The sequence below is a fragment of the Acromyrmex echinatior genome, chromosome 12 (assembly GCF_024713525.1).
Source record: "Acromyrmex echinatior isolate Ae372 chromosome 12, ASM2471352v2, whole genome shotgun sequence".
Classification (NCBI taxonomy): Eukaryota; Metazoa; Arthropoda; class Insecta; order Hymenoptera; family Formicidae; genus Acromyrmex; species Acromyrmex echinatior.
Window position 1 is genome coordinate 1087607 of NC_141863.1, and position 12670 is coordinate 1100276.

Sequence of the window (12670 nt, forward strand, 5' to 3'; positions counted from 1 at the left end):
GCTACTTTATTATAAATATTTTTTTTTTCTTTAAAAATAACATTTTATCTTTTTTATGCAAAAGTTTTAATATTTAAATAATTTTTTTTTGGAAATCGAAATTAATTAGTCAGTCTTAAAGTTCACATATTCAAACAAAGTAGCAAAGCATTTAGATTCGACATTTCACTTTTAAATATTAATCTTTATACAGTACATAAATCTGTACAGTAATATCGAAATTTGTCGACTGTTTAAAATTAATTTTTAACTGATTCATTTGCTATATGTTCGCTCATAATATTAGCAGAAACATAAATTTTATGTAACACTAGTTGAATAAATATTCTATAGTTCTATTGATAAAATGCGATGTGTACATTAAATTCTTGAAGTTGTCACGTATCGAATATGTTATAAACAATTAATATTCTTTATATGATAAAATAATTTTGATCGACATTAATCGATAAATTAATATTTGAAAAATTTGCACGTTATGCCGTGCTTGAACAATTTATATTTCCATTTAAAAATTATTACAATTTCAATGTTTTGATTATAATACAATTTTGATTCTTAAAATAATGAAAATAATAAGAAAACTATTTTTATAAATAATATAATATGTCTGGAATACATTTTATATTAAATTATTATAAAAAAATTTTATATAAATTAGCTTTATAACTATTTATACAGCAATCATTTCACATTTCGAAACGAAAACAGACCTTCAGAAATTTTATTAGCTTATTAATATTAATAACTAAAACTATTGTATTGATTAATGATCTTTTATTTCAGTGTGGCCTGTGCACTTCTTGCTGTGACCTTCGCCGAGATACGTGAGTAATGTATAGATATTAAAGTATGTATGCTCTGTGTGTGTGTGTGTGTGTGTGTGTACTGCGTTTGAATGTTTACAGATTATATTCATAAATATGTAGTATTAAGCTTTTCAAAAATAAAATATAAATTAATATTGCCAATATTGAATAAACATGTAAAATATATTTGTTATATAGGTAATACTATAAATTAAACGTCAACCCCATTTTTGGGTTCTCTTTAATATATAAATTGAATTTAATTAATTATAATGTATGTTTATTTTTGTAATTAAGCTATGAGAAAACGGTACGCTAATTTTAATTACAATTAGTTGTATCCAATTTATGTATCAATGAAAACTCGAAAAATAAGAATAAAATAATAGTTATAAAATAATACACTATTGCATCGTAAAATTAAAGAATAGATGAATTAGCTAATCATTAAATTATCAAAACACATGTATGTTACGTTACGTGATATACATCCTGAGAGAATTATCTTTTACAATTCATCCTGAAAATATGGTAGTTGTGGTATAATACAATATTTTAAAGATTTTTATCTTGATGCACTTTAGTACAATTAATCAAACTTACTTTATATTTTATTATAGTTTTATTAATGAATGAGAGAAATTTACATAAAATTTTTCGAACAATGTTTCCAGAACAATAATCCCAGAACTACCACATTTTCAAGGTAAATTCTAAGAAAAAATTCTCTTTATGTATGTTAGAAGAAGTTTTTCATGTTTAAAATTATTATCTTAATGTGTATTACATTAGCAACAATAATAAAAAATATTTTATTTATATGAATATTTAATGTCATTTGAGATATGAGTTTGTGTAAAACAGAATAAAAATTAATATCTAAGATAATAAAAACAACATTATTGTTCTGGAAACATTGTTCGAAAAATTTTATGTAAATTTCTCTCATTCATTAATAAAACTATAATAAAATATAAAGTAAGTTTGATTAATTGTACTAAAGTGCATCAAGATAAAAATCTTTAAAATATTGTATTATACCACAACTATATTTTAATAAATAACAAACAGTTGAAGAAGAGAATCCAATCCATAAAATTAAATAAGCATTAATTTGTTTATAAAAAATTTTTAAAAAATGTTACATATTCAATTTATACAAATATTGTTTTTATTTATTCGCAAACAAATGAACAGAAATATAAATGTCATATTGTCATGTATAATATTTAATCGACCTTGAACTAGAAAACTAATTTTAATAGTGAAGGACTGTGAGCTAAAACAAGATATTTGTAATAAATTAGAATTATATTAACATAAAATTAAAATTGAAGTAAACAAATGTTTCGACCCTAACATTGTGTTGATCTTCTCATAAGCTTATATTCGATATTATCATACTTCAAATTACATTTCACAAGCGCGCAGCGCTTGACATTTGTCCTTTATTATAATTAATTGTTTTATTATTGAACAAATTAAATATAAATCTCTTTTAACGTTTGATCATATCATAGATTTATAAAGTAGACTCAATATGCCTCCCTGTAGTAGAAATGAAGCCAACAGAACAGTGAGAGAGACTGAGTAAGAGCAAAAATAACGATAAGAAAATTCTATTCTTCTCTGTTAAACTAGAAACACAATAAAAAGTACTGACAATAGGAACAGGAAATAACAAATTTCAAGCTATGCTTGAAATGAGAAACCATGTATAATAGAATAGACGTTTTCTGATAGGTTGAAATCTCTTATTCCCTGTTCTTATTGCCTGTGCTTTTCACTGTGTTTCTGGTTTTAATATGAATATGCACGCATAAAAGAAAGATAGAAATTCATTGACAAGATTTTACATCTCTTACTGTTATATCAGCTTTATTTCTTCATACTGCGTCTGTCTTATAAGTATATGGACCATGTACCCTACTCATAAGCTCTGCGACGGTTTGTTCTAAAATATAACATATTATATTAATGACAAGGCTTAATTTCAATGTACATCTAATCTTGTATTGATAATGACTCAAAAACTAGGATTGAAATGTATGCCACAATTCTTTTTAATCATTAAAATTATATTATAGGATAAGATGGGATATTATGCACCTTAAGGAAACATTTTGATATATCTAGCATACTAAAGAATAAAAAATCTTATACATACCATTTAATAGATTTGTTGATATTTTGTGTACCTTAGTATATTGAAATTGATTATTTTAATGCAAATGTTGAAATGGTGACGGGTGCTCTTATTATCCTATGAGCATCCTTAGGGATAATATAAACACAGGAGATTTTTTGTAAGAAATTATACAGAAATGAAAGATTAAAATATATAGGGTGTTTTAACATAATCGCCAAATATTTCATGGGTAGAGCGGATTAAACTGAATCGAAAAGTCCTTTATTTAATTTTTTATCAACTTTTTAATACTATTATACATTTTGCAATTTTTGCAATACTTGACAAGATATTAATTATTAAATATTATCGAAAATTGGTTTTCAATAATTTTTTATTCAAATATTATCAACTTTACAAAAAAAATGTGACACAAAATTTTTTTATTTTCTTTTTATAAAGCTCTAAGAATTTTTCAGAATTTTTTATCAATTTTTTAGTACTACATTTTCTTATTTTTATCAATATGAAAAAATATGGTATTAAAAAATTTTGAAAAAATCCTAAAAAAATTCTCTCTAGTTCAAAATGACAAAAAAATAAACAATTTTTGTTACAGTTTTTCTGTAAAGTTGATAGTATTTGAGTAAAAAATTATTGAAGACCAAACTGGGCCGAAAAGTCCTCTATCATTTTACAATAGTTATCAAAATATTAATTACTAAAAATTGCCGAAAATTGGTCTTCAATAATTTGTTATTCAAATACTATCAACTTTACAGAAAAACTGCAAGAGACAAAAATTGTTTATTTTTTTCTCATAACTATAAGAACTTTTTCAGAATTTTTTAATACCGTATTTTTTCATGTTGATAAAAATAAAAAAATGTAGTACTAAAAAATTGATAAAAAATTCTGAAAAAATTCTTAGAACTCTATAAGAAGAAAATAAATAATTTTTATCTTTGCAATTTTTCTGTAAAGTTGACAGTATTTGAATAAAAAATTATTGAAGACCAATTTTCGGTAATATTTAATAATTAATATCTTATTAACTATTACAAAATTGCAAAATATAGTACTAAAAAGTTGATAAAAAAGTAAAGGACTTTTTCGATTCAATTTAGTCCGCTCTATCCGCCCATAAAATATTTGGCAATTATTTGGGAACACCGTATATACGAAACATTTTATTAGGACCAATCAAATATATGATTAATATAACCAAAAAATGATGTTATATTTATAAATATTTAGTATTACTAAATGGTAACAGTTTGGTAACATTTTAGGACTTATTAAATATTTCTAAAAGTAACATTTTTGATTATATTAATACTATAATATAATATTTGGTTATATTATTGTATTAATTTAACCAAATATTTAATTGACATTATTTTACCATACATTTAATAGCTATTACCAAACTCTAAGGGAGTTAACCACTGCTAAAAACATACAATGATTGCTAATTATAGCAATACAACACACTTTATTGCTATTGTTGTCCTATGTATTGCTATCTATTACGCGCAGTATAGTTAATGTATTGCTATGTAGAGGAGACTGGGGTTAGTTGAATATAGGGGTAAGTAGAATAATCGAGGCTACATTAAAAACACGCGAGACATGCGTAAACGTGTCTGAGCACGCAGCAGCGATTGTTAAAGTCTGCTGTAACATCTTGTTGCGAATACATCTATAATAGAAGTTTTATCACAATTTTAAAAAATTGTACACCTAAGTAAATATTTTTATTTTTAAAATTTAATAATTTTGTTTTAAAATCGTATATGATTGTCTGAGATATTTGATTTCTTCTTAGATAGTAAATGTAGTATTAAGTAAATTCTTATTTAATAAAATCTAACAGATTTTTTTTGTTTATGTGTCTTTGTGATCGTATATTGTTAATGTTTTTAAAAACTGAACGGATGGGGATAGTAAACTAACCACAGCATGGAATTGTATGACTTATTTAGTGACGACCCTTATAGTACTTACTCAAAATTTTATTCCTTTAAAGAGATTTTCCTCAATAGTAAATATTATAAATTCCCTCATGTCCAAACTCGAAAACTAGGCTTATTCGTGTTTTTGCACGAAATGAACAAATTTTGCAAAAAGAAGTATTGTTTTGCCCTGTGAAGCGAATGTTTGTGTTTAAAATATATTTTTATAAAAGTTTTATTAATATATAGCCAAAGATGTAGCTTAAAATACATTAATCTTTACTTTAATAATTTTAATCGAATTACAGTCCTGGGGCTAGTTGAATCAGATGGAATGCATTAGAAAAATGCATTTTTTTCATATTAATTATCAGTTTCCCCTTATTATTAAAATATTATTAGGCAATCAAATGTATGTAGAACTGGTATAGAATTCATTTTTTCGATAAGTCTCTTCATTTTGTCCGTAAAAATTCGAAACTAAAAAAATGAGTCTATTAGCCCCGGTCTCCCCTACTACTACGTATTACTAGCGTATTGATAGTACTACTATTGAGCATTGCCTATTTCATTATTGTACTGTCGCAATATTTTTAAAGAAATGTATTGTATATTGATTGCCATAGTGGTTGATCTCGCTAAATTCTTTTTTCAGTGTATAATGATAATAATAAAAAATAATTAAAATGTTCATAATACACCATACATACCTATCCGAAAAATTCCCATATCTAATAAATCAATAATGGTTTCGCGGTTTTATGAAGTTAGAATGGCTCAATATTGTTTACTTTATAAATATTAACATGCAAAACAAAATATCTTATCTCAATGTATTAGGTGTTGGAATTAATTCGTAGCGTTTTTTAATGAAAGAATGTTATTTATTTCACATGAGCATTAAAAAATACATTAATGAAAGTACTTCCCATCACTTGTAAAACGCTACGAATTAATTCCAACACCTAATAGATTGAGGACTTCATGAAGTTAGAGGAAAAAGCATAAGAAATAAAAAAATATCATACTTACTTATTTAATATGATGAATATGAAATACATAAATATAAATCAAACTTCGCAGCATATTGGAATGTCGCAAAGACAAATGCATCTTTTTATAACAGTTAACACTACTAATACCAACCATCACAGAAATATAAAGGGTGCTTATATTATCTGCAGTGCTCATAATACCCGATCTTACTCTACTCACGCTAATATTCTATATGGCTCAGTATTGTTTTTTATCAAAGCCGAAAAACAACAAACAAATTCCAGATTATAATTTTTATATTACCTAATTCAGTAAATTATAATTTAATATTCAAAATTTATAAAATTAAATTTTTATTTTATGATTTTTTGTCTGCAATTGCGCTTAAAGTAATTTATCTAATAGAACTGTATGTATACTTACAAAACATTTTTAAAATTAAAGTTAAAAGGAAACCTCCATTTATATAACTAGTTTTAAATTTAAACTCATCGATCATAATAAGCGAATACTAATGTCCATCTGTCAAAACGATTATTAATAGCTTAATTATTATTAATAGCTTTAGAAGAAAAAGTACATAAATCAAAATCATGATCAATTTTTGCTAAGAAATTTGCAAAATAATTTAGAATCACGATTACTAATTATTAAACACTCTCTCTCTCTCTCTATCTTATTTTCTTAAATCGCGTAATAAAACACTTAAATATATTTTCGTATAAATATATATAATACTTCAATTTGTTGCAATTGGCAATGTCTTTTGAGGTAAAGAATACAATACAATTAATATATCGGTATATAATATATATATTAATATATATATATATATATATATATATATATATATATATGTCTACATAAGAGTACATCAAAACATTTCGTACTTTTTAACATTACATCTTTTACTCTCGTTTCCTCTTTTTAAATCTTCTAAATCTTTTACATGTAAATTTTTTAATTTACTTTGTCTTATTAAATACTTATTAGATATAAATGTAATTTCCTTTTTTATCTTAATGCATTTATTGCTTGAAAATGATTTTAAAGGTAAAGATGATTTATTTAAAGTTGTCCAAAAAATTTGATAAACAGTGTGTTTATTAATTTTATTTCAATTTTATTTATCATATTTTTGAATGTAATGTATATATTAATAAATTATTATATAAATATATAAAAACATGATTTTTTGCACTATGGAAAAAAATGCTACTGTAACTAATAGCAATCATTATTATTTTATTCTTTGTCTCTCATATAAATGTATTATTTGTTGTAAGATTTATAAAATATTATTATTAGAATATATAGTTTTAAGGTAACTCCGGTAAATATGCCATGCTGGGATTTACGCCGCAGAAGTCAGAAAAAAATAGAAGGAGTGGGGGTAATTTTCTCGCAATTATTCTATTACATGCCTTTATGTTATATTAGTATTGTGTTATGATTTCAGTTTCTTACTGTTAATATTAATGATATTATTGAGAGTTGAATCGATTTATTACTGTGTTAAGCGCCATCATAAATTATAATCTACATAAAATGATTACTGTAAGACACGCAAAAGACTTAATGGTTATTTCGTGATACATGAGTGTAGAGGAGTAGTAAAGCATGTTCTTTGTTTACTTTGTTGTCTTGTATATCCCACCTGTTTGGGATGTATGGCATTTTTAACAAGTGGGATTTATGCCCAAAGCAAAGTGCGTGGATTGAATTCAGTGCACTAAATACAATAAGCGTATTACATGAAATATATATCTTACGTCACACTTGTAATACATCTGGGAAGATTGTAATTATTATTTATTATTTCATATACATATTTATCATTCTTATTTCTTAATAAAACTTTATAAACGCATTTTATAAGTTATTATGTCATTTTACGTCATATGTATTATTTATAAATTTTTATGAGCCATACATATCTCTCCCTTCTCCCTAATAGCCATGTATCTCACTCTTATGAGATATACGGCAAAAATGCAAAAGTTTAAAAAAGTTCATTTTTTAATACAAAAAATAAATATTTCGGATTTCTAATATTTTTTTCACAATAGTAGACAGTAAACAAAGTTTTTACTGATATAGTTTGTTTACTTTAAACATAGTAAATAATACTACTTAATAAATTAAGTTTTTGATAGGTGCGGCATATATACCAGAGTTACCTAATATTTTAGAGGAAATTCATAAATCAAGTTTTGTGTTTTTTACAGCATCATTCATAAAAATATGTAATCGCAAGGATCCAGAGATAAATAATTGTGTATTAAATTCAATTGAGCAGTTACGAAGCAAATTGAAAATAGGAATTCCAGAATTAGAAGTTCCAGCAATCGAACCGTTTACATTAAAACATGTACGGCTATTAAGAGGTCCTCAAGCTGCAAGACTTGATATCAATCTTACAAATATACAGGTAATTATAATATATCAAAGCTTGTATTCTTATTACTTACAGCATAATTTAGAATGTATGCATATGTGTATATGTAATTAAAGATTTAATAAAGAAAACTGTAAATATTGTCTATAAATTATAAATAATGTATTTTATTCATCAAAAACACATAAACACGTATATAGTCAGTGGCAATTAAGATTGTTAGCAGTAAATAATTTATTGCAAAAAATTAAAAATTAAAATTACATTTTAAAAATATATTACATGTACTAAAATAAATTACTTAGTATAGTATCCAATCGTTATTATTATTTATTATCGAGGCATACTTCCTATGAAATTTACATCCGAAGATTGAGAAAGCCAATCCATCGATAGATGTCACGTTTGCAAAATTCTTGTAAGAAATCTCGTGAAAAGTATGACAATAAGTTATAATTAATAATAGTGATTAAAGTCCGTTTTAAGTAAATGATGCATTTTAATGAAAATGTACTTTGAAAATATACCTTTAATTTATACTCAATTTCTTTCAAAAAGCTATTCTTTATTAATTATAAAAAGTTTTTCATGCATGAATATGTATAAGTATGTATAAACGTACATAAATATTTATAAACATGTATAATCATATATGAAACATATTCATACATCCCTCTTTCTTTTGTAAAATTACTTTTTAGTGTAATAAAAATAATAATAGTAATGTGAAAACATAAAAAAATAATTGAAGGAATAATTTTCGTATTGTCTGTTTAAAAAAAAATTGCTCATACATAATTATGCATAATTTTATATACAATATAATTATACATAGGTAATTTTTTTTACATTTCTTTAAACTTGATTTTTTCTAAAATAAAATAATGTGAAAAGTACTCTTTTAATTATTTTTAATGTTTTCACATTAATATTATTATTATTTCTATTACACTAAAAAATAATTTTACAAAAAAAAGAACGATGTATGAACATGTATGGACATATTTATTTTTCTTCTTCTTACGTTAGGCCTTTAATGTAGGCCTGTGTTATATCTCTTTCATATCCTTATAGTGCGCACGCTGGTTATTCAATTACCACGAGCATATGGGATCTACAGTTTTAATACTGATTCCGAACAACGGATTTTTCGAGAGGTATTTCTATGGACAAAGATACTTTCGGGAGATTATCGGTCTTTTCCGAGAGAAGACATGAGTGTAAATATTTTAGTTCCTACTGGGATCGCGAACTCGGGACCTCTGACAAAATAGACCAGTGCACTGCTGCCATGTGCTCAATATATTTCAGATATGATTATACATGTTTAAAAATATTTGTGTTTACACATATTTATACATATTCATGCATGAAAAATTTTTTACCGAAATATAAATATAATATAAAAACTTATGTTCATTAGATATTTGGGCCGTCAACGTTTAAAATTCAAGATTTTAAAATTGACCCGGAGAATGTGTTTGTTACTTTCAAAATTGGTTTCGATAAACTTGACTTCAAAGGAAAATATCAAATAAATGCACAAATTCTTTTGCTCAACATAGTTGGAAAGGGAGATCTCACTGGAACTTTCCGTAAGTCCTATACAAACTTTTATGGTTATTAAAATATTAGGATAACGAAATTATTTCCGTACTCACAGAAAAAGATAATACGAAAAATTTACAACAATATTCTCTGTTTAACTTACTACATATTTTGCAGTTGATTACAATAGCGACTGTTTCATGAAAAGTCAGAAAATTATTAAAAATAATAAAACATATGTGAACTTTGAAAAGATGAAATTCAAAATCAAAATAAACAAAGCTATAATCAATTTTAACAACCTATTTGGTGGCGATACTATTCTTGGTATGTTACTATTTCATACAATATATCTCTATATTTCAAGAAAGTTATTAAGTTGTAAAGTACAAGCGTCATTACATTTGCATCACGATTGATTTTCTTTCTTTTAAACCAGGATCAACGACCAACGAAATTTTGAATGCAAATAGCGACTTCTTAATAGATGAAATAAAACCAGTACTGGAAGATAACTTGTCAGATCTCTTCACAAGAATCGCAAACAAGATCACCTTGAAGTTCACATACGATAATTTATTCCCGAATAATTAATCTTTTTATTTTGATTATCTTTTTATCCAATATTAACTGTTCAATTAGATTGATACGTTGTCTTTTCTTTATTCTAAATTTTTTAGATTTAGACGTTATTTTTTTTATTTTCGGAAATTTCCAATCTTATCTGATAAAAAAATTTTGATCAAACTATAGCAGTTCTGTAATATTTCTGCAGTTCTCTTTTTTACATGATACCTCATAACACATACATAACTAATATAATATACAATCCCATATTACATTTAACTGTTTTGAAATTGATATTTTAATTGCAGAAATTACAATAAAAAAACTTTTTTGCGATCTATCTTTTAAAAAAATTATGCATTAACATCTCAGTAGATGATCTAATTATTGTACTTTAATCCCAAATTTATTATCAATAATCTGTTATGAGTCAAAGTGTTAAGAGAACTGCAGATAAAAAGGTGATATTATATAACTAGTAGATACAATGGCCCCTCTTATCTTCGCTATTAAATGGCAAATTCTAATGATTACTTATAAAATTATTTGCTTAGTAACTCGCCGTTACTATCATGAAGCTAATGTGCCAATACATAATAATCAATATTTATTATAACGCATTTATACTTTCAAACATTTTGAAAAGTTTTTAATGTACAATTTAGCATTTAATTACACATACTTCCTCATTCTTCTTAAACTTGAACTTATTATCACACAAATATATATATGTTTGATTTTGCTAGTATGGTCCACTAAACTGATTACTAACAATTTTTTTTCGAGGTTTTATATATATATCTAAATAATTATTTCATAAATCAATTGTAGCTCTACTATTAATCTATAATTTATATTACATTTATACAAATTTTTAATACTGAGCAACTTATGTACAGAAAGAGTTATGTGTACATTTTTTTGTATAACTTGAATACATACACTCTATAATATTTTACTTTTTTGTTAATTTTGAGTAATTATGTACTACACGAGACACAGCTCTCATATGTTGTCAAGGTCATGAATGACCTCCAACAAGTTTTAACCGGTGCTTATTATATTTCGTAAAAAAGTTATTAACAAAAAAGTTTAAGAAATAACGTTTCATTTTTGCTATATACAAAATTAAAAAGTACCATCTCCTCCTCCCCCCCCCCTCCTGTCTAGAAACGTTCGACTTTCCATGCAAAGCAAGATCTATTAGTATGAAAAGTTGCGCGTTCCCTAGGCAGGGAAGAAAATGGAACTCGCTTCGCACAAAAAATCATTACCTAAGCAGGAGAGGATAGTTCTTAGTATCTTATATATGACAAAAATAAAGGATGGCTTTGTTTGCCTACAAAATGATTGTCTACACACTTTGTTTACACACAGCAATATTGCACATAGCGTATTGCACACACGGCAATATTGCACACAACGTATTGCATACAGGACAACATATTGCAATATTGTGTGCAATATGCTGTGCGCAATATTGTCGTGTGTGAAATATGCTGTGTGCAATATTGTCGCGTGTGCAATAAACTGTGTATAATATTGTCGTGTGTGCAATATGCTGTGTAATATTGTCATGTGTGCAATATGTTGTGTGCAATATTGCTGTGTGTAAAGCTGTAGGCAATCGTTTTGTAAGCAAAATTGGAGATCCTCCCCAAAAATAAAACGTTATTTTTCAGGCTTTTTTTGTTAATAACTTTTTACCGAACAATGAGCGACAGCTAAAGCCTGTTAGAGGTGACTCAGAATCATGACTTCGATAACATATATTAGGTAATCGGAGCTAGGTCTCTTATAGTGCACAATTATCAATTTTATAAGCAAATACTGTTTTTAAATAAAGCTATTGTTTTAAATCTATTTTTGTGGATGGCCATATCCTGTTTCTCTTCGAATCATTATCCAGTAGCGCCATTATCCAGTAACCACATTTTTATAAATAGCGTCCTAAGTAATAAATATTTCATAACTTTAAATTTAGAATCGATTGAACAACATTTTGACAAATGTAATTGTTAAATTTTAAACTTAAATATTGATTATTAAACAAGTTATTGTACAAAATATAAATAGGGTGTCATAATAATACTTTTCTAATAATGTCACATAATTCACAATGTACAATTCTCAAAGAAATATTTTAGATATTGTAATTAATTTTTTATTTACAAATTTAGTGTCTAAAATACCCGGTAAAAATTGTTTATGCATGAATATATATTATATATATATATATATATATATATATATATTATATATATATATA

At 25.3% G+C, this 12670-nt stretch overlaps 1 protein-coding gene across 2 annotated transcripts in view; it reads left to right on the forward strand.

The window, feature by feature from the left end:
* Positions 1–12670, forward strand: part of LOC105143737 (circadian clock-controlled protein daywake) — a 34919-nt gene that overhangs the window by 2989 nt on the left and 19260 nt on the right. The window contains exons 2-6 of one of the 2 annotated variants that reach the window (XM_011052213.2): positions 787–827; positions 8117–8319; positions 9710–9881; positions 10012–10161; positions 10274–12264. In XM_011052213.2, the coding sequence (XP_011050515.1) occupies positions 787–827; positions 8117–8319; positions 9710–9881; positions 10012–10161; positions 10274–10428 (721 nt within the window). In that variant the 3' untranslated portion in view covers positions 10429–12264. Of the gene's footprint in view, positions 1–786; positions 828–8116; positions 8320–9709; positions 9882–10011; positions 10162–10273; positions 12265–12670 lie in introns of those variants that run through there. The other variant, XM_087411749.1, reaches the window with a different exon arrangement.